The sequence below is a fragment of the Takifugu rubripes genome, chromosome 13, assembly GCF_901000725.2.
Source record: "Takifugu rubripes chromosome 13, fTakRub1.2, whole genome shotgun sequence".
Lineage (NCBI taxonomy): Eukaryota > Metazoa > Chordata > Actinopteri > Tetraodontiformes > Tetraodontidae > Takifugu > Takifugu rubripes.
This window is the reverse complement of record NC_042297.1, coordinates 4,799,646-4,821,402: the sequence shown is the minus strand read 5'-3', so window position 1 is coordinate 4,821,402 and position 21,757 is coordinate 4,799,646. Positions and strand designations below refer to the sequence as shown.

The 21,757-nt window shown below is 42.8% G+C and overlaps 2 protein-coding genes across 4 annotated transcripts; both read left to right on the top strand.

Moving 5' to 3' along the window:
• The first annotated feature begins 87 nt into the window (after window positions 1-87).
• On the top strand, window positions 88-10,550 carry LOC101079150 (aminopeptidase N-like). Of its 2 annotated transcripts, XM_003969430.3 has the most exons (21): window positions 89-224; window positions 3,203-3,908; window positions 4,078-4,220; window positions 4,371-4,507; window positions 5,124-5,250; window positions 5,395-5,549; window positions 5,840-5,953; window positions 6,083-6,226; window positions 6,405-6,470; window positions 6,600-6,665; window positions 6,732-6,907; window positions 7,216-7,292; window positions 7,414-7,547; window positions 7,917-7,972; window positions 8,046-8,193; window positions 8,263-8,354; window positions 8,446-8,556; window positions 8,625-8,792; window positions 9,341-9,481; window positions 9,714-9,795; window positions 9,915-10,550. In XM_003969430.3, the coding sequence occupies exons 2-21, from the start codon at window positions 3,316-3,318 to the stop codon at window positions 10,065-10,067; spliced, it is 2,883 nt and encodes a 960-aa protein (XP_003969479.2). In that variant the 5' UTR covers window positions 89-224; window positions 3,203-3,315; the 3' UTR covers window positions 10,068-10,550. The 2 variants fall into 2 exon arrangements, with proteins under 2 accessions (XP_029701712.1, XP_003969479.2); XM_029845852.1 differs by lacking the exons at window positions 7,917-7,972; window positions 8,046-8,193 and having other exon boundaries at window positions 88-224.
• Window positions 10,551-10,664: 114 nt separating this feature from the next.
• Window positions 10,665-21,200, top strand: LOC101063219 (aminopeptidase Ey-like). 2 transcript variants are annotated; one of them, XM_011609556.2, is made up of 22 exons: window positions 10,665-11,174; window positions 12,651-12,739; window positions 13,933-14,643; window positions 14,990-15,132; window positions 15,280-15,419; window positions 15,787-15,913; window positions 16,011-16,165; window positions 16,267-16,380; window positions 16,580-16,723; window positions 16,967-17,032; window positions 17,105-17,170; window positions 18,518-18,690; window positions 18,792-18,868; window positions 18,947-19,080; window positions 19,154-19,209; window positions 19,281-19,428; window positions 19,755-19,846; window positions 19,941-20,051; window positions 20,137-20,304; window positions 20,373-20,513; window positions 20,712-20,793; window positions 20,923-21,200. In XM_011609556.2, the coding sequence occupies exons 3-22, from the start codon at window positions 14,036-14,038 to the stop codon at window positions 21,076-21,078; spliced, it is 2,901 nt and encodes a 966-aa protein (XP_011607858.1). In that variant the 5' UTR covers window positions 10,665-11,174; window positions 12,651-12,739; window positions 13,933-14,035; the 3' UTR covers window positions 21,079-21,200. The 2 variants fall into 2 exon arrangements, with proteins under 2 accessions (XP_011607858.1, XP_029701711.1); XM_029845851.1 differs by lacking the exon at window positions 16,580-16,723.
• Window positions 21,201-21,757: the final 557 nt, after the last annotated feature.

Here is a 21,757-nt window from a genome sequence, read left to right as displayed (position 1 = left end):
CCACATTCCTTTCACACCCCCACCCCCAAATTTAGGATTTTTGTTGTTTTTGTTTTTTTTTAGTTTTTTTTTTTTTAGAATAGTTCCCTCCCTCACATCAACAGGGGAAATCTGGTAGGGCTCACCACTTCCACCCTTGCAGATGTAGGCTGTGTTTCCCATCAGCCAGGATCGTTTCAGCTCCTCTTCGAGCTGACGGGGGACCTCCAGCTACACAGGACTTGGTATGTACTGCTGACATTCTGTCCAACAGCCTTCTTTTCTGTTGTTCCAGAGCATTTCCAGTTTTGCACTCAATGTTTTGCACAAAGGATGTAAAAATATAATTGTACTCGTGCTAGTTTCACATCTTCAGACTGGGGATCTGTGGCTACAGTCGGAATGCAAACAATGTAAGACTTGGCTGTGGTTTCCAATGGAAGGGAGCAGCATCCTCTACTTATTCCAGCCTTTGTTGGTTCTTTCCTGAAGGATTTAAATTGCAGGGTCCTGTCATATTCTTAACATGCAGCAAAATAATTTAACTCCAACAGGAAATGTGGTTGACAAGTCTAAAGCTTAACAAATGAAAGAAGTGCGTTGCTTCTGATCACATGACTATGTGGTTTAACCTCTGCGTGTTAAGATAAGTTGACATTAAATTGTCGCTTCAACTGCAGGCAACTAAAGAGAGTCTTGCTAGACTTTGTTAATGCTGTGAAATTAGAGTAGAATCTAATCCAATCTAAAAATGCCAAGGTCGTCTTCTGCTTTTGTTGTAAGGGTTGAGTGTTTTTCTGTGGCCTTAGATCAACATTCCTAGTCATGAAAATCCCCCACTGACAGACAGGAGACAACTCTATTTAGCTCATTTTTCTGTCTTGGGTCTTAAAGGGACTTTTTTCTCACAATATTTGCTGAATTTACATTAATTTGTTTATAGTAATCTATGAGGCATCTATATTCTATGAGGCATCAGAAGAAATTACATAACTACCTCAAGTTCAGTTCCCTCCTCTTAGTTCATGAATGGTTTGGGGCAGTTCCATTGACAGTTAAGAGCGAGTTAAGTTAAAACAAGTTAAGAGCAAGTCAATATTCACATGCAAACTGACTGCTGCTGACAATATGTTAATCCTACACCACCTCACCGGCACGCTGAGACACAAATATCAAACGCACCCTAATATCAACAGGAAACAAAAACCAAAATGCGAGCTGTATTTCATATGAACTGGTGAGTTTGAAAACTTTGTGTTAATTTATTGTTGATAATATCTGTGACAGCAGGGTTAGTGTGACACAGGGACTAAAACGGACTGGTAACACTGGGATGGGGGGGGGCGGGGTTATTGGACTGGTCTTGCTGGGACAGTAGTTAAATTGAGTCATTTTTGTGGGACAGCATTTCAGTAAAAGCACAGATGGTTGTACTCAGAAGAGTCTTCACACAGGTAAGTGCACTCATCCGTGATGAGATTGTGTACGTGTGTGCGCTTGTGTGTCCTACAGATGAAGTAATACAGTAATATTTGCCCTGGAAAGCCAATCTCATCCTGAAGTGTTTACCTGACACATGTTCTCTATATAAATGCAGATCTGAGTTATCACATGAGCACCTTCAACTAGATTATTTACATAAGAGATAAATTCTAAGATTTCTTCGAAAAACTGATATCCCTCAGACTCCGGTGAAGCTGAAAGTCAGCAGGTCCAGCTGGTGGGATCTCTCTCTCCTGCTTACCTTCATTCTTTTATGGAGCTAAACCCCACAATGGAAGTGTTAAAGGGAAAGAGCCAAAAGGCTATGCAGGGTGCAGCTGAGAACACTCTGAGTGCACCATGTGGGCCTCACTGCATTCCAGCCTCACACTGCCTGTTTCTGACAACCTACACATCATGGAGCGACTGGAGGTCATGTTCTTTGCTCCTTCACCTCACACTGAGGAGCTGACACGTGTCCCGCTGATGGTCTCATTCCAGCTCAAGCCAGCCTGTTGCAAGTGTTGCAGCAAACATTAGAACCACATGGATGGATGACCCTCGCTGACCCCACTCACTCACTCACTCACTCACTCACTCACTCACTCACTCACTCACTCACTCACTCACTCACATTTACACATGTGGTAAAGTCCTTTATTCCTCAATGATGAATTGAACAGAACTTCAGGAGAAGCTGAATGGCATCCACCTCCTTACATCACCTTTTCTGGGGAGGACACTGATGAGAATGATGTCTTCAGTCACCTGGGACACGTTCTCTGTCCTCGGATATCTGTGTTTCAGCTGTAGCTCTTCACAGCTGGACCTCTCATTTCTGCCGGGTCTGAACAACCTTTTTTCAGCTGAAATAATTCAAACGCTTGACTGATTCGTTTTGCATTGTAAAAGTCCAGTTTTCAATAAAAAGGCTTTGAAATATGCCAAGAGTTGATTTAAAGAAGAAATCCAGTCAACTAAAGTGAAGACATGTTTATAGGCATTGGAAAGCAGAATATGCAGATGGTTATTCTGGAATCGGAAATAGTTGGACAGCTCTGGAAATAGTTGGACAGCTCTGGATCTGCTGTTTCTATAGTTTTGAACTACAGAAACTAACCAAGAACTAACCCAGCCTGTAAAACATCTTCTGAACCCTCATGCACATAAAAAAACAGGTAACTCAGATGATAGTGACATTTTCCAAAATACAAAATTCCGGTGAATTATTTTCTGTCCCCCGGTGCACAATTGAAGTGAAATAGCAATTAATTTGCTATCTATTGAATTGTAGCTATAAATCAATCTTTATGAAGGACTTGACTCCCAGGTAGGATGTTCAGCACCTGGTACCTTCTTATTAACGAGGCAATTCAGACTACTGTCCTCCTACAGCTGTTCAGAGAAGGCCAGAACTTGATTCTTTCTGGACTGGAGATGATCTGCTTTCACCGAGGGCACTTTAGTCCAATCTGAGCCTTGAGATTGACTCCACAATTTATGTGTGTTTCATATAATCCATTTTTAGTTTTAATCCTTTTTCTTGTCTTTAGTCTTGATGTGTGACTATGTGTTTGCTGCTGCCCATCTTGGTTTTACCTGCTTAGGTAAAGTTTAAATTTAAAAAAAATGTTGTAAGAGCATCATTAAATTAACAATGGTTTAGACGTGTTGCTGTATTCGCTGTATATAACTGTTCTACCAGCCTAGAAAGACTTCCCTTATCCCCATTTCTCTGTAGGTATCGTGATGTCTGTTGTCATGGTAACAGCTCACCCATGATCTGAGAAGCAGAGAGACCTGCTGTGCTGGACAAACACTGACTGCCTTCTGCTTACCTCCCCTGTTCTGGACATGGGAAACGTCTATGTTAACAAAACTTTGGGCCTGTGTCTGCTGGTGGCGGCAGCTGCTGCTCTGACCACCATCATCGCTCTGTCAGTCGCCTACAACAACGAAAAGTCCAAGAACAGAGGCACTGGGGCTGGTTCTACCGCCAGCACGTCCACACCTCCGGTGCCCTCCTTCACCCCCAAAGACCCCTGGGACTACTACAGGCTCCCCAGCTCCCTGCTCCCACTCTTCTACAACGTGACGCTGTGGCCCCGGCTGGAACCAGATGCAGATGGCATGTACATCTTCACTGGTCACTCAGTTGTGATCTTTACCTGCTTGAAGAACACTGACCTTGTCATCATCCACTCCACCAAACTGAACCTCACCACCTTCTCTGAGCATCACGCTAAGCTGACAGGCCTGAATGGAGCCTCTCCACCTGCTATAGAGAGGTCCTGGTTTGTTGACAGAACAGAATATTTGGTTCTTCAACTACGAGGGGAACTGTCTGTTGGTGCTTCATATGCACTTTACACAGAATTTCGGGGAGAGCTGGCGGACGACTTGCAGGGCTTCTACAGGAGTGAATACACTGAGGGCGGTGTGAAGAAGTAAGCAGTCAACTAAGGAGATGGATGGTGGTGCAGCCTAGTTTTCAGGCTTCTATTGCTCATCTCATACGCACATCAATGCTGTCCAGTCAGCATTTCTATGCTGTTTCATAAGTTTTCAGAAGAAAGAGTTTGTTCTGACTGTGCTTTTATTCTGAACACACTGCAGAGTCATCGCTACCTCACAGATGCAGGCAACATACGCCAGAAAAGCCTTCCCTTGTTTCGATGAGCCAGACATGAAAGCCGTCTTCAACGTCACCATCATCCATGACAGATCCACTGTTGCCCTTTCCAACAGCAGAGATACGGGTCGGTGACGCACATGCATCTAATCTAAAGTCTTCTCAGTGTAACAGAGACAGGCAGGGATAGAGAAAAGAACACAACTATCATTTTAGATAGGTGAATCTGCTCTATCAGGCGGTTTGAGTGTGAGACTTTACTTACATCTCTGAACAGGTCAGAAGGACTCTGTCATGGAGGGCCTTCCCGTCAGAGTGACTACATTTGAGCCCACAGAGACAATGTCCACATACCTGCTGGCCTTCATTGTCACCGATTTTATTGAAGTTGAGTCAAAAAAGCACAATTTGTTGGTAAGATATTCTTCTTTCTTGTCTATTTGGAGGAAATTTAACTGGCTGATTGATAACAACCACTAGTAATTACAATACGAAGCTGATGTCATTATTTCCTTTATTATCTCTGAAAATGGCAGCTATTTTAGTAACAAATGTCTTGTGAAAATTTCGACAAAATTTGATAATGCCAAATTTTCCTTTTTTAAAATGTCAAAGGGAAAAAAAAGTCCATCGTTTTAGGTTTCTCTATTTCCTCACAAATTAACCAGCAACTAATCTTTTCCTGCACCAGCTGCAGCATCTCAAGGACGCTAAAAAGAAAAATAACTACAGCATTTGATTTACGGTAATTTATTTTACACTTTGTACGGCTGCACGAAAGGGAGCAACGTAACAGAGGATGCAAATAATGTCTTTTGCATTTGCTGATACATAAGCTCACTATACCGAGGATGGAGTTTGAATATCTGTCCACACTATCCATGAGAGGGATCTTTTAATGGCAGAAAAAGAAACTGTCCTCAATTGCATTTACATAAGTAAAATATAAACTAGTACCCTGATGGTCCCATGAAAGGAGAAGAAGAAATTGTGAATAACAGTTAATTTTGTGGAGGTCCATTGTCTGCAGGTCCGGATCTGGGCTCGGAGAAAAGCCATCGAAGACAGACAGGGAGACTACGCCCTGAACGTTACTGGACGCATCCTTCAGTTCTATGAGCAGTACTATAATGCAAAATACCCACTCCCAAAGTCAGGTAGGTCACCTGTGCTGCAGGAGGGAGACACACACTTCTTTCCTGTGTTAAAGCTCTGGACAGGAAGTCGTAGACAGACATGACAGCGTCATCTTTACTTCACAAATAAAGTGTTTGAGAAGCATAAATGATGTGTCCAACCAGATCAGATTGCCCTGCCAGACTTCCACGCTGGGGCGATGGAGAACTGGGGTCTGATCACATACCGGGAGACCGCCCTGCTCTACGACCCCATCATATCCTCCACCGGAAACAAGGAGAGAGTCGTAACCGTAATCGCTCATGAACTTGCACACATGGTATGTAAAACATGTCAAACCAGATGTTTCTGAAACTCTGAATTTGGCCAACACTTAGTTGTTCCTGATGTCAAAGAAGATAGATTCAGCTGGACGACTCGACCTCCTCCTGCTGTGCAGATGGCAGATGCGTCATCTGGGGAAAAATGAATCCCGCAGGCCACCAGCTTTATCTTTAACAAGTCATAAGTGATGTTGGAGTCTCTGGGTGGATCATTAGTTCCAGCTGCATCTCAGGAAATGTGGGAGAACTCTTGCGTAATCTGTTACTCGTGTGTTTGTTCCGTCAGTGGTTCGGTAACCTGGTGACGCTAAAATGGTGGAATGACCTGTGGCTGAACGAGGGGTTTGCATCGTACGTGGAGTACCTCGGAGCTGACTATGCTGAGCCCAGCTGGAACATTGTAAGAGCACCTTAACCTTCCGCTACCTCTGACTAGTTTAAACTGGCATGGACGTGGGCCAGTTCCCAATGAACCGACCCAGGCTTACTGACCCTGACCCGGAAATGTGTTTGTTCTTTCCACCTGCAGAAAGACCTGATTGTCCTGTATGATGTCCACAGTGTGTTTGCCGTGGATGCCCTGGCCTCCTCACACCCGCTGTCCCGTCAAGAGGAGGAAGTGAGCGACCCCGCTCAGATCAACGAGATGTTCAACACCATCTCGTACAAAAAGGTTGTTTCTTCCAAACGATCCACTGGGATCAGAATCAAATTACTGTGTGGGGTCCAAGTTTTTGCCCACGCTCGCCCTGTTTGATCGGATTTCTTCGTTTCTGGGACCACGGCGCAGGTCAGCAGCTAAATGTTTCCGTTCTGAAAAAGTCCAACAGATATTTTCTTGTTGATTTCAGGGAGCAGCGGTGCTCAGAATGCTGTCAGGTTTCCTCACAGAGTCTGTGTTCACCAAAGGACTCAGTGTGAGTACGGTAATATTCTGTCATCAGCCATGTTTGATCAAAGCACAGTTTCAGAGGAGGAGTTCACAGGAGCCAAAAGTGAAAACTCTGTATTTACTGACGTTGGTTTCTAATGCTTTCTCCTTTCAGTCCTACCTGAACACTTTTGCATTTAAGAACACGGTGTATACAAACCTGTGGGACCACCTACAGCAGGTCAGTACCTGCAAATTCATCCTTTCGCACATGCACACGCATTATATTCCTGTTCTTTCTCAACAGGCAGCCGAGAACACGGCAGGATTGAATATTCCTCACACAGTCCACGACATCATGAACCGTTGGACTCTTCAAATGGGCTTCCCAGTGGTCACAATTGACACTCGCACGGGAAGAATCACCCAGAAGCACTTTCTGCTGGATCCCGAGTCGGCAGTGGAAAGGCCTTCTCAGTTCAAGTAGGGACCTTATCCAATAAGTTTAGTAAAGAAAGAGAGAAAACAGAAATAAAGAAAATGTCTAGAAGCATTGCAAATACTGGAGCAAGCTAAATGCTAATGCTGCAAAAAGAATCCTTTTTCCGTTATCATGATACCAATATATTAAAAATAATAAATTATACATTTCATGTCAGACATGTTCATCTGACAACCATTTGAATCCAATTGGGTCAGTTAGTGTATATGTTTGCATCAAATTCAATCTTCCTATAGCCAGACATGCATGTCCCATCTTTCTGACTGTCTTTCTTTCTGTTTGCCTTCAGTTATGAATGGTTTATCCCAATAAAATGGATGAAATCCGGTGTAGAGCAGCCGCAGTACTGGCTTCTACAGAAGACAGGTATGACCATGCTTAGGTTCTCCTGGATCAGATGATGGATTAATGACAAAAAGTCCCTGATATCCATATATACAGTAGATAATCCACTTCTATGTTATCTTTTATTCTGCACATCTGCCAGATGTTAGTAGTCAGATGAAGGTGTCAGGAGTGGACTGGGTCCTGGCGAACGTCAAGATTTCTGGTTACTACAGGGTGAACTATGATCTCACCAACTGGGAACGTCTCCTCTCCCTGCTCAACAACAATCACAAGGTAAAGACATAAGCTGGGAACTTTCTGGCATTAAACCACACAAAATACTGGACATCGAGAAGATCTACCTGTTTGATTAAGTGTGAGACCCCCTCCAGTCATGTTCAACATGATGGAATACGTCATCATATTTGTAAGACATCCCTTAGGATAGTCTTTGGAGTGTCACAACAGAACACCAAAGAATCCATAAAGACTGGATTATTAAAAATCACGTAGAACTTTTCCCCAAAAATGTCTTTAAAACAACAACAAAGGAATAAGGAACAAAGGAACACCATTACCGGCCCAACTTCTTCTGTTTTCACAGATCTTTTAGATCAGTTTTGACTGCACTGGCACATGAATGAATTTTTTGCTTTCTCTCAGGCTGTACCAATCCTGAACAGAGCACAGATCATAGATGATGCTTTCAATCTCGCTAGGTATGGAAAAATAGACCGCTCACACATCCACATATGGTCTGCAGAATAAGACAAAATTATTCTGTTTGTCCAGGGCCAAAATAATCAACACAACACTGGCTCTGAAAACAACCAAATATCTGGCCATGGAGAGGGACTTTGTCCCCTGGGAATCAGCTCTGAGGAACCTCGAGTACTACATCTTCATGTTTGACCGCACTGAAGTCTATGAAGCCCTACAGGCCAGTACTGGGACCATTCCGTTAAAGTTGCTGGACGTGACCAATCTTCCTGGTTTGTATTTCCTGTAGGCCTACCTGAAGAAACAAATCCAACCCCTTTTCCAGCACTTCAGGACAATCACAGCTAACTGGACCAAAATTCCACCGGGACACACTGATCAGTGAGAAATGCGATGATTCACACTGTTTTCACCCTTTTGTCCGTGACGGTTTTCATTTTTTTGTGCTTTTCTCCAACATTCCATCTGTCAGGTACAATCAGATAAATGCCATTGGAACGGCCTGTGCTATGGGTGTGGAGAGCTGCAGGGAGCTTACCAAGAGCTGGTACAGGAAGTGGATGGATAACCCCCGTCACAACCCGTGAGTACAGCTGAAGTCAGCTCTTTTATCTGTTCAGAATTCTGTGTTCACGTCTTTATACTGGACAGGATCCATCCCAATTTGAAAAGCACAGTTTACTGCAACGCCATAGCCTACGGGGGCGCGGAGGAGTGGAACTTTGCCTGGAGTATGTTTAAGAGCGCCACTCTGGCATCGGAGGCCTCCAAGCTGAGAGGAGCTATGGCCTGCACCAAGAAACCCTGGTTGTTAAACAAGTATGCATCCTCCCATTTTATCCCATACTGGTGCACACTGACTCTGTTTTTACCACTTTTAATTGTATAGTTTTTTGTGCCTGTAGAGATAGAAGCAGGAAAACAGCTCGGTCAGGACTGACTAATGCGTGTCTGTCCAATATTTGCAAACGTTACCAAAATCAAGCTTATCGTCACACCAGCAGCAATAGGCATGAGTGTGTTACACAGTTTGTCTCCCGATAACCTCAATTATTTCATTTACTTTTTGGATTTTGTTTTGATCTGTTACCATAAAGAAATGAAGAATAAAAGTGCAGCTGTTGTAGAATAGTTGAGACAAGAAATCAAATCTTCTTTTTCCCCAGTAATGATGAATGATTTTAATCACTAATCCACAGCATTAGCTGGACCATATGTAGCGGACATATATCTTTATTTGACGGCAGTATTAGCAGCCACGTGGCCCAAATATGCTGCTGTACCCTAGGCAGGAGCTGTGTCTCTCCCAACCCTCAGCCCTCTTCAGAAATACACAACATGTGCTTGAAAATGTCCATTTGAATCAGGTACCTGGAGTACACGTTGGATCCCACAAAGATTCGCCGGCAGGATGCCATGTCCACCATCCAGTACGTCGCTAGAAATGTTGTAGGAATGCCGCTGGCCTGGAACTTCATCAGGGAAAAATGGGATTACATTTTCCAGCTGTAAGAACACGCCCTGAACTCTCTCACAATTGCTCACATCTGTGTTTAGCAAACCTTCTGTTTGTTGTTCATGTGTTTACCCCATTTGCTGGAGGTTGAAGAGTAAAAATGGGGAAAGAATGTTGAAAATTCTGTTTATTCTAAGTGCTCACACGTGTTGACCAGACTGCATTTAGGATCAACTTAAAAGCCGAAGCCATCAAGTATTTGCTGTTGCGTCTTTCTCTTGTAGGTATGGGAAAGGGTCCTTCTCCTTCTCTGGTCTTGTCAGCGGAATCACAAAAAGGTTTTCAACAGAGTTTGAGTTACAGGAGGTATGCTGCCACCCCACACATACCCTCTGAACTCCCTCGAGAGCATTCAGAGTCAAAAACAATAGTAGAAAAATTTATAGTTCACATTGTGTTTATCTCTCTCGCTCTCTCCATCTCAGCTGAAGAGATTTTATGAAGACAAGCGCCGTGTTGGTTTTGGCTCGGCCACCTTGGCAATGGAGCAGGCCATAGAGAGAACTGCAGCCAACATCAAGTGGGTGAAGGAAAACAGAGGTCATGTGCTGAAGTGGCTGACTGACGAAGCAGCATGAAAACGACGACGGTCCCAAAGCGACAGATACACACTTGATGATGACTCATCTTAATGACCAGAAATGACAAATAAGCACATTTTCTTCATAAAATAGCTGCACAAAAGCAAATGCTGTCATGCATCACTCTTAAGAAACACAGACAAACTAGCTCAGCATAGCTAAAATGGGGAAGATGTGACTTCATATGAAGGATTTCGAAAAAAGTAGAAATAAATGCTGTATCTGCAGATTGTTGAGACTGTAAATCTCTCAAGCTCATCCTCGGTTGTATGTGTACTTTTCTTTTCTTTACATTAAATTCTGGTGACGGTGATGTTTGTAAAGCTTATCCCCCATAAATGTGAGTTGTTATCCCTGTAAAATGTAGCAGCAACAGAGTATTTTCAGTTAACTTTTCCTGCAATAATTTTCAGAAATAAAAATCATCTCTGCAGAGCCAATTTACCCCGGGGCCAAGAGAAATAAATGATCGGACAAACATAATTACGGTAGTCTGGCTTGAATTATTTTTGCGGAATCTTGTGTGGTTTGTTTTTCTTACACTTGCTGATAACGTCATTAATCTTTTGACCAAATGCTAAAAAATATTTGCCAAAGCTTCTAATACTGAAGTAAAAAAAAAATTCTTCAAAAGGGTATTAATTGTGTATAAAGATTCATTTATTATTCTCTATCTCACATGTTTATGACAAGGTGGGAAGAGCCTTACTTTTTTTTTTAACCTATAAGCCCAGGTTCATTTTATCTAGCTGGTAAATCTGACTTCATTTAATACAAAAAGAGCTGAGCGAGCAGGATGATGGTGAATATTTAGATGTAGATGTTCCATTGTGTTGTTGCAGATGTTTTTAGACACTGGTGGCACAGCTGACTGTAGATAATAAGCACATTTTAGGGGAAGGAAAGCTGCAGTTTTGGAAAAACAAATGTGGCCAAGAAGAGTTACATTCTAACGCCTACAAGCCCCTCCCTACTGGGAAAAAGGTTGTCTATGAGGAAGATTGGTGTGTATGTATGTTTGTGTCTTTGTGGTGTTAGCTGTGTTTGCTGAGTGGCATCCTGACACCTTTCTGCATCATCATCTTGGTAAAACATCTGATAGAGGTGAGGAAGAAAGGCTGCATGTTCAGTGGACCAGAACGGTTCTGACTGCCTGAGTGATGGAGCTCATTTTCACAGGGTTGAAGGTTTAAACGGCTGCGACAAGAATATTTTGCTTTAAAAGTACATGTGCCACTTTGAAACTGAAGGTTTACTGCACTGGAAAAGAACACCCGGTTGCTTTTTTTAGATGCTAGCTTTTTTTTTTTTAAAGAATTCTTTATTTTGCTGTACAGACTCATTTGTTTTCCTTGAGAGAATTGTTTGTTTTTCAGAACAGGCTTGTTTGTTCTTTTAACCACCCTTATTTGCTTCTCTGGACTTACTTATCTAGTCTTCTAAACAACCTTGTTTATTATTTTTAAACAAACTTGTTTATTCTTCTGAACAAACTTTCTAGACTAAATTAGTTGGTTTTTTAGGTATACTTGTTTGTCTTTCTGGATGAAGTTGCTTTTTTTGGGGTGGGGCTTGTTTGTTTTCTGGAAATAAATGTTTGGTCTTCTGGAGATTATTGTTTCTTTATGGGTAGACTTTTTTTTGGGTAGACTATTTTTCTGGATCCAAATGTTTATATTTTCTGGAAAAACTTAAAGATGATTGTGTTCTTGTTTGTAAATCTGGAGCGAATTGTTTGTTTTTCCTTGATCCAATTGTTTGTTTTTTGGACAGACTAGTTTCTGGATAGACATGGCTGTTTTTCTGGATATAATTGCTTGTTTTTCAAGAGAGACTTGTGTGTCTATCCAGATAAGTGTTTTCTGGATAGACATGTTTGTTTTTCTGGATCTGATTGTTTAGCTTTCTGGGCAGACTTGTTTATGGTTTCAGGCTCCTGAGCAGGAACAGAGCCAACAGGAAGTGCCTGTTTTTCACAAGAAAAGCATGAAACAGTTCAAAGCTTCTGCAAGTTTTTGTCCATCAGTGTATAAATCGAGGCATAATTTAGCCTGTAAAAACATCCATGTGATGAGTTACTGTATGTGGCCTCTGGCTCAGTCCAAATGTAATTAACCGCCCATGAAGAGTTTGTGGTTACGTTCACGGAAGTCTGCGAGTGCTGGCAAAAACTCCCATTTCATCCAGTCCACAGGGGTCCTCATCAGAATTCCGCTATATTTCCCCAAATCCTTCAGGGATGCCATATAGATTACAGCAGTTATCTAAATGCATGTTATTACTGCTGGCTGGAGGTCCATCTGAACTGTAGCTCTCAGGAAGCGAAGGATGGGAGTCTAACTATGAGATCATGCTTTGTAAATGTAAGGTTTGAGCTCTAAAGGCTTTGGGGAGTTTCGGGGTCTTTGGAACAGCTGTAAGAACAGCTGCAATATGTTCTTTAGTGTCATGCTCTGTAGAACCTTAACGACAGCATAAAGGTACCAGAAACACAGGGAAGCCAGATAGGTTGGATCTGCCCAACCTGGTTGATGGTTTGTTCCCCAGTGACAACTTAGAACTCCAGCTTTTTTTTCCCAGTGCGCCTGCAGCTGATGTTCTGAAGTTCCGTGCAGAGTTTTTGGGTTCTCCTCCGATGCCAAATACTCATCTGGGTCAACAGAGACGAGGTAAGAGAACAAACTTAACCTGCCGTTTTCATGCTGCCGTGTGGAAATTGTTAAATACTCCTGTTAGTGGAATCTCAGGGATGAATACAAACATTTGGAGCTTTATTAAGTTGATCGTCCAGAACATACAGCAGGACCATGTAGCAGGAACACATGTGTATCTACTCGTTTGTGCCTCAGCTCCACAAACCATCCGTCTACAGCTCATAAGGCTCATATATGTATGCTCCTATGTAGCATGTGTGAGTAAAATATATTTTCTACTAGGAGTGAAAGCAAGTTTCTAACAAATGTGTGCATATAAAAACATAGTCTGATTCTTGAAAGTTCTCATTTCCTGTCATGTCTTAATATTTTTGTATAATCTCAGGAATTTTTCCGGTAATCCACACATTTCTGATTAAAGAGAGAGAGAGAGAGAGAGAGAGAGAGAGATTGTACATGAATACACCAAATACACATGTACGTCTAAACCTGTAAATACAAAGTTGAAACTGTTTCACATGCATGTTGCTTTCAAACTTTAATCTTAAAAAACAAAGAAAAACATTCAAATTTTTAATAAGTTGTTTATGAATACATGATAAATAACTACACTAAAGCTCAGTCTGTAGGAGAAGGCTCAGAAAGGAGGGTTCTTGGTGGTGTTCTGGTAGCAGTAGGAGGACCCCCAAATGCTGACATAGAGCCCTGCGATAAGCTGGTGACCCATTCAGAGGTGTGCCCATGCAGCTGGGAAAGGCTCCAGGAGCCTCCCTGTGATCCTGAAAGGGATAAAGAGAAGAAAAAAGGAGCATATCTGTATTAACGCATCTTTTATTTAGGTCCTTAGCCTAAGATCGCTGTTAACCCCTGACCCTGACCTGAACCCAGGTCAAACCTGAGACCTTAAACACACCTTTCAAGTTGTGAAGACCAGATATGTCCCCCACTTCGCAAAAATGTCCTCACTTTGCTTGTAAGATCTGTAGTTTGGTCCTCACTTTACACTCACCCATAAAACCAGAACACCCACACACACATGCACACGCATAGATATGAGCTGCTCAGATGTATTTGCATGATCACGCACACGAGGAGTCTGGCCAATCGGCCGTGTTTTCTTTGTTGCTCTTCAGGTGTAAAGCTCACACCTCGGGCAGAGTTCTGTCTCGTTCCGAGGACTTTTTGAACTGGCTGTTTTGTCATTTCAGCTGGTTTACCCACCCAGATTCTCAACTTTGGACGGGGCCTGAGAGACAGGGTATAATTTGCAACTTCTGTCCAGCCTGTGTCTTCTTCCTCTGGAGGTGAGCCATGAAGAAGGGCTTCTACATCAGTAAGGTGGAGGCAGCAGCCTGCCTGGTCGCAGCCACTGCTGCTGTGGCCATCATCATCACCCTGTCTGCAGTTTACTCTCAGGAGAAGTCTAAGAATCAGGCAGCCCACTTCACCACTACTGGACCCAGTGTTACTGCCACCTCAGAACCAACCACGATACCCTCCATGCTGAAGGAGCCCTGGCAGCGCTTCAGACTCCCAGACTCCCTTTCTCCCATCTCCTATAATGTGACCTTGTGGCCCCGCTTAAAGCCCAATGATGACAACATGTATATATTTACCGGAAACTCCACGGTGGTCTTCAAATGTGTGAAGGAGACAGACCTCATCCTGATCCACAGCAACAGACTGAACTTCACTATCTTTGAAGGACACCATGCTGTGCTGAGGGGCCTCGATGGAGACCCCACGCCCAGTCTGAGCAAAACATGGCTGGAGGTTCCCACCCAGTACCTGGTGGTCCAGCTCAACGGCCCACTGTCGGTTGGTCACAGATATGAGCTCTACACCATGTTTGTTGGAGAGCTGGCAGATGACCTGGCAGGCTTCTACAGGAGTGAATACACCATAGATGGAGAACAAAAGTAGGATTCTTTTCATTTTACCTAAATATTTCTCTGAACTTGTCTTAGCTTCAGTAACAGAGTGTCACATAGATGCAGAGCTCACTTCACATAATTCAGCTGTCTGGTGGGCTGAGCTAAACACTGGGTCAGGACACGGATCGCCCGGTCTCATTCCACTGCTGTTTGCATTCATCTTTCTCATTACTCCTCATATGTTTGTGCTGATGATTCTTCCTGTTCCACCCTGTTGCTTAAAATATGCAGAAGGTGCCGCACGGCTTATAAAACTATTGTTTTAAAAAAAGGAGATTTAGGTGTTTCTCAGAACATTTGATTTTTTAAAGAATATGTTGCCTTTTGTCAGAGTTTTGGCCGTAAGCCAAATGCAGGCCACTGATGCCAGGAAGACATTTCCATGCTTTGATGAGCCCGCCATGAAAGCTGTCTTTCACGTCACCCTCATACACCCCCCCGGGACTGTGGCCCTGTCCAACTCCATGAACTACGGTCCGTTTTTCACTGCTGTCACTGACACTAATGCGTTCCACATTTATGTACGAACTCAGCTGCCTTTCATGACTTTCTGATTTGTTAGCCTTTATTACTAGTGAATATGACAGACCCATGCTCAAGTCTCCTGTGTCTTCCTCACAGAGCCTGTTAACATCACCATGGATGGCCAAGATCTGCTGAAGACAAGCTATGAACCAACAAAGGTCATGTCAACCTACTTGCTGGCCTTTGCTGTGTGTGATTTTGGATTCAGAGAGACCGAACTGGCTGATAACACACTGGTAATAAAAAGATGCCAACCAGAATGGAGATTTTTCTTTTAAACATTAAGTTGTGTACGTTATCTATATGTGGCATTCATAAATGCAGAATTTGTAGCAAGCTGCAGCAGCCCAGTGTTGTGCTGAGATGCCACACCATGCTTTAATTCACTTAGGAGTGAAATGTAGTGTCAGTGTTTTTAAATGGTTTTCAGAACTCATTTGTTTAAGCGTGCTGATGAGTTCTCCTTGGAAGCACCCAGATTGATGTGCATTTATTATAAAGTCCACCAGAAGTTCCCCTGCTTTTGGTTCAAGTGTTATTATAGTGCCCCCTGCTGGGCTATCCGACACACGTTCTGGTTCATAAAGCACCATCTGTGTCCAGATCAGGGTGTGGGCTCGTAAGAAGGCCATAGAGTCAGGCCACGGAGATTACGCCTTGGAGAAGACTGGACCCATACTGGCGTTCCTTGAGGATCACTACAACTCCTCCTACCCCCTGTCAAAATCAGGTTAAAACCACACTCACACTAAACGCAGAATACATATGATGTCAGATGATATGATAACAGAGATAAAAACTTGTAAATGATTTTATTCTCATTTCAGATCAGATAGCTATTCCTGATTTCAGGGCTGGTGCCATGGAAAACTGGGGTCTGATCATGTACAGCGAGCCTGCTCTTTTATATAACCCTGCTACCTCGTCCATTGAAGACAAGAAGTGGGTGGTGTCGGTCATCTCTCATGAGCTCGCACATATGGTATCAAATCTAATGTCCAGTCCTTCAGAACTCATAGCTTTAATAAGAATTCTATTGTCCTTGGAGATGTGTTGAGAGTAAACTGGAAGTGTGTCTGTCAGTGGTTTGGGAACCTGGTAACCATGAGGTGGTGGAATGACCTGTGGCTCAACGAGGGCTTCGCGACCTATATCTCTTATTTCGGTAGCAACTACACTGAACCAAAATGGGGTCTGGTGAGTTCATTTCTGTTTTATTCTAGCTAATAATGTATTTCAAGGCTGTAAGCAAAGCCTGGGCCACAGCTGGTACATGCACATCTACAACAGGTCCAAGCATGTAGCATTAATGTAACTGTAACTATGGAATCATCAAGGTCCCCAGTCCTCTAGAACCTGGACTTGTGGTCTACATGATGACTTTATGTCATTCTAGCCAGATTTAATAGTTCTGAGAGAGATCATCAATGTGATGGGTGTGGACGCTTTGGCCTCCTCTCATCCTCTCTCATGTAAAGAAGAGAACATCGTGACGCCAGATGACATCAGATACTTGTTTGACTCCATTACGTACAGCAAGGTGAGTCGTAGTCTTTAATCAGTTGCCTTCAACATCCCCTGATGACCCCAGTAGGGTCTCTTTACGCTGAGATTGCTGCAGAGGTCTTTGAATCAAACCTCACGCATCTTTATCTTGACTGCATCAAATCTAAACCAGGCTTCTGAAGAATCCAGGATGGCTATTGCTACACTAATTTTCAATGAATTTATATACCATCTGTACACTGTAGATGATCTCAGAGTCTTCTGTTTGTGTGAATAGGGTGCTGCAGTCCTCAGGATGCTCTCTGATTTCATCACCGAGGACGCTTTCTCCAAAGGACTCAATGTGCGTACAGCAGCTATGATCTGAGTTGGTAGAAGTCTCACGCTTCACCAAAATCTCCTTTTCTCTCCTCAGACATACCTAAAGGAGTTTCAGTATAACACCACCATCTACACAGACCTGTGGAAGCATCTGCAGATGGTAAAATACCATATTAAGTTTTATTTCACCTTTATTTTAACAGGTAGGTAGCTTCTCAATTACAATGACGACCTGGGACACGCACAAGGGAATCAACACGCATGAGAGTCAACTAGGGACTGCTGCAGTTTCTGTTTAAACTGTTTGAAGTGATGGAAATAGCTCAAATTTTAAGGGAGTGTTGGAGGGAATTCCAGTCACTTGCTGCAACAGAAATAAAGGAATTGTAGAACAGGATTTTGAGTAGTTGTCACTGGATGTCAGGTTTGGGGAGGTAGTGAGGGAGTATTGACTCACTAGTACAGTCTTATGAACATGTGATGAAGTCTTCTGGTGTGGAGGGGCCAGCAGATAAGTTCACAAGTTCATCACAATGGTGGGTTAAATAGGCCACACCAGAGGTGGTGGAGCCCACCCAGTCCATTGAGGGCATGCATGAAGACCATTTTATAGATGACATCACCATAATCAATATAGGGAGTATGGTCATGTTCAGAGCATGTTTGGCAGAGTGTGAAAGAGGCCTTATTACGGTAAAGGAACCCTAATGTGACCTTGACTTTGCTCTGCAGGTTATTAATGAAAAGAAAGCTGGCTTTCCAATCAGAGATCTTATTAGACAAACGCTTGTTCTAAGTCATCAAGTGATAGTTTTCCAAACAAATAGCATACGTTTGGTCTTTGACTTGAGACACGGACGAAGGTGGTGAAACGAGATTCTCGATAAAAGTGAGGCGGCATTGGAGGGTGAGTGTGGCAGAGTGGAATAAAGGGCCAGATGAGTAGACGATGGTATCATCAGCATAAAGGTGTAACTGGGATGCACCGATAGCCTTGGCCACATAATTTATGGAGACGGTTTTGGACCCAAGATGGAACATTGAACGACACCTTTAGAGGTGTTGCTTGGATCTGACACAATGTTTTCTAACTTCAGTTACTGTACACAGTTATTGAAATAGCTGCCAAACATTTGCTGCAACTCTTGGACAGGTCAATGCTCCTGAGTCCATGTGAGACGATGTTGTGGTCTACTAAATCCAAGTCCTAGGCCAGATAAAATGCATCCATGCAAACCTGTTAATTGCTTTCATTATTTTTGATTTTCTTTTAATATTCTGGATATCAACTTGCAGTATTCAGTGATTTGAATAGCATTTATTTAAAGCTGCGAATCACACAGATCTTCAGACTGGGTCTAAATCCTCCTGTTATCCACTAGTAATTTCAGTTTGATCTCCAACAGCAGCGTGAGTAAGTAAAAAGCAGTGTGACGGCAGCAGCTGACAGCCAGCTGTCAGCAAAAAGAGAACTGCTGATCCATCATGACAATCTAAATTTCCCCAGGCAGTGGAGAAAGCTGGCGTAAAGCTGCCCTATTCTGTGGATGTGATCATGAACCGCTGGATCCTGCAGATGGGATTCCCTGTGGTCACCTTCAACACCCAGAATGGAACCATCAGCCAGCAGCACTTCCTGTTGGATGCAGATTCAGCCACGGTGACGCCATCAGAGTTCAAGTAAAAAAGTCATTTAATCTGACAGTAGTGACAAATTCTGATCATATACACACTTAGATGTCTCTGTTGCTGTGTTATATATGACCGGGTGGATACTGCAGTTATACCTGGTTCGTCCCTATAAAATGGAGTAAAAATGGCGGTGCTGAACAGCAGTTCTGGCTCCTCGATAAAGAAAGTAAGATGTACCTCATGTTTGAGTTAAGAGCATTGCAATGGATGGAACACGTGTGTGAAAATGTGTGCCATGTTTCAGAGACAAATCCTGACATGGTGCTTGACACCAAAGACTGGATGTTGGCCAACATCAACATGAAGGGCTTCTACAGGGTCAACTATGACTCTGATAACTGGGAACGTCTGCTCGCAAGGCTGACCTCCAACCCTGAGGTACAAACAGTGTCCAGACACCATGCTGAGGTTGTCTGGTGTGTTCCTTCAGTGAAAAAACATCTCTTTTCAGGATATTCCATTGATTAACCGTGTACAAATCATCGACGATGCCTTCAACCTTGCACGGTCAGGCCTCCTAAGACTGCTGTCAGATATGAAGAAAGTCAACAACGTCTCATTCTGCGTGATCCTTTCAGGGCAAAGATAGTGAACATTACTCTGGCTCTGAGAACAACCAAGTTCCTGGATAAAGAATTTGAATTCATGCCCTGGCAGACGGCACGTAGCAACTTGGACTACATCTTGCTCATGTTTGACCGCAGTGAAGTGTACGGACCCATTCTGGTTTGTAAAAAAAAGTCACATTTTTTACTCAAAACAGGTTGAAAGTAGTCAGTAATCAGAAAGTAATCTCTCTGCATCATGACAGAAAAGATCTGAAATCAGATCCAAATGATTAAACACTTACAGATTTTGGATTAACCAACTTTATAAAGAGTTGGTGCCTGTTGAATACCGGTAGATCGAGTGTGATCTGAGAAACTCAGCTGAAAAGTTGAGGTCGAGATCATGTGACTGACGCGTTCCCTTAGATTGGTCTAAAAGCACTGATGCCCTGTCAACTTTGTAGCATATTGCAATGTTCTGTACTGCGTATTTTTGTCCTCAAGGCTTATCTGAAGAGAAAGGTGACTCCTCTCTTTAATTACTTCAAAAACGTCACTGCCAACTGGACAAAGAACCCAGAGAAACTCACCGACCTGTAAGAGTATCCAGATACTTTTCTCTTCTCGAGCAGTTTTCCTCTTGAGCACCCCCAAGATGGTCCCTAATGTTCCTCTGACGTTCCTCTGCAGGTACAACCAAGAGAACGCCATCTCGTTAGCTTGCATCGCTGGAGTAAAAGGCTGTAAAGATATGACCACTGGATTGTTCAGAGAGTGGATGAAAAACCCCGATAATAACACGTATTCAATACGCTACTTTTGTGCCTCTGTCTTTTGTCATTCCTTTTGCACCTTTTGTCATTAAACTGGTTATCAATGGTTCCAGGATCAGTCCCAACCTGAAGTCCATAGTCTACTGTAATGCGATTGCATCAGGAGGAGTAGAGGAGTGGGACTTTGCTTGGTCCATGTTCAAGAATGCCTCCCTGGCTTCAGAGGCAGATAAACTCCTGCACGCCATGTCCTGCACTAAGACGCCCTGGCTGCTCAACAGGTCAGTGGTGCTGGTCTCCAGCAGGATCATCACATATGGCCTTTGTCCTCATGGTGTTTGTGTTTTAGGTACTTGCAGTACAGTCTGGACCCAGACAAAATCCGCAAGCAGGACACCATCTCCACCATTAATTTAATTAGTAATAACGTCGTGGGTCAGCCCCTGGCATGGAACTTTGTTCAAGCCAATTTGGAAGACATGATCACATAGTGAGTGTCTCTGACATGTTTGAGTTCAGTACTACGATGCTAGTTAACAGTTATTTCAGGTTCTGCTGAAATTTTGACAAAGATGACAAAGCAATAAATTTTGCATATGCAACAAATATGATGTTTGCGTTTAGCTTGCAGACAAAATCTGTCAGTCAATGTGCAAAGTCTGACATTCTTCTCTGCTTCATTCTTCAGTTGTGACAGTGGGCTGTTTTCAATGGCTGGACTGATTAGTGGTCTAACCAGACGATTCTCCACCGAGTTTGAGTACAAGCAGGTAACCAGTGATTCAGTTGAAAGTTTGGAAATATTAGCTTTTTACATAGAAAAAATGAATAAATTATTTTATTAACTCGAAAAATATTTGCTGAGTAAGTAAAATGTTTCCCCCCTTCACCCCACCCAGTTACTGCAGTTCAAAGAAGACAAAGCAGAGCTGCTGGGTGTGGCGGCATCGTCCGTGGAAGAGTCGCTGGAGAGAATTAAGACCAATATGAACTGGGTCGACCTGAACAAAGAACAGGTGTTGGAATGGTTTAGCACTGAAGTTTCTTCAGGTTAACATGCTCACACAACTGAGAGCTGATCCATATTTATCATCAGAAATATTAGGATGACTCTGAAGTCTAATATGTAAAGCTTTTATACACTGCTTGGCAAAAAAAAAAGTCATGACAAAACAAAGAAGTCACACACTAATATTTCATCGGACCGCATTTAGCTTTAACAACAGCACGCCTTCGTTGTGGCAATGTCACAGAGTCACAGGATGTGTCTCTTCATATGGTTGTTTAAGAAATGAGAAACTACTCATCAACATCATTTGGGGTTAGTTAACTTGTTGGCAGCTGTAAGACCTTTTTTTGGCCAGGCAGTGTATCAGCAGGCGATTTAATACGATTAGGTAATTAAATAAAATCTTTTATATATGGAAAAATACAATATATTTTAATAATATACAACATATTATTGTAATGTTTTATGTGTGATTATTGCTTTAACAATAAAGATTGGAGTTTTATATACACTACCATGTATCATGCCACCTGCTGAAATTAAGAAAGCTAAATTATAATAATTTTACAATACATCCCCAGGTTCTCTTTCAAATCAAATCAAATCACTCTTTTTTTTTTATAGCGTCTGTTACAATCAAAATTGTCTCTAGGCGCTTTACAGAATCCCAGGGCCTGACCTCCACAAACAACAGTGGCAAGGAAAAACTCCCTTTTAACAGGAAG

What these genes read in the sequence shown, in the direction of transcription:
- LOC101079150 (XM_003969430.3), top strand. Translation starts at nt 3,316, where the DNA reads ATGGGAAACGTCTATGTTAACAAAACTTTGGGCCTGTGTCTGCTGGTG. An exon ending in CTGGCTTCTACAGAAGACAG is followed by an intron (nt 7,293 to 7,413) that starts GTATGACCATGC and finishes CACATCTGCCAG; the next exon opens with ATGTTAGTAGTCAGATGAAG. An exon ending in CAGAGTTTGAGTTACAGGAG is followed by an intron (nt 9,796 to 9,914) that starts GTATGCTGCCAC and finishes TCTCCATCTCAG; the next exon opens with CTGAAGAGATTTTATGAAGA.
- LOC101063219 (XM_011609556.2), top strand. Translation starts at nt 14,036, where the DNA reads ATGAAGAAGGGCTTCTACATCAGTAAGGTGGAGGCAGCAGCCTGCCTG. An exon ending in CTCATGAGCTCGCACATATG is followed by an intron (nt 16,166 to 16,266) that starts GTATCAAATCTA and finishes TGTGTCTGTCAG; the next exon opens with TGGTTTGGGAACCTGGTAAC. An exon ending in GATGCCTTCAACCTTGCACG is followed by an intron (nt 19,210 to 19,280) that starts GTCAGGCCTCCT and finishes TGATCCTTTCAG; the next exon opens with GGCAAAGATAGTGAACATTA.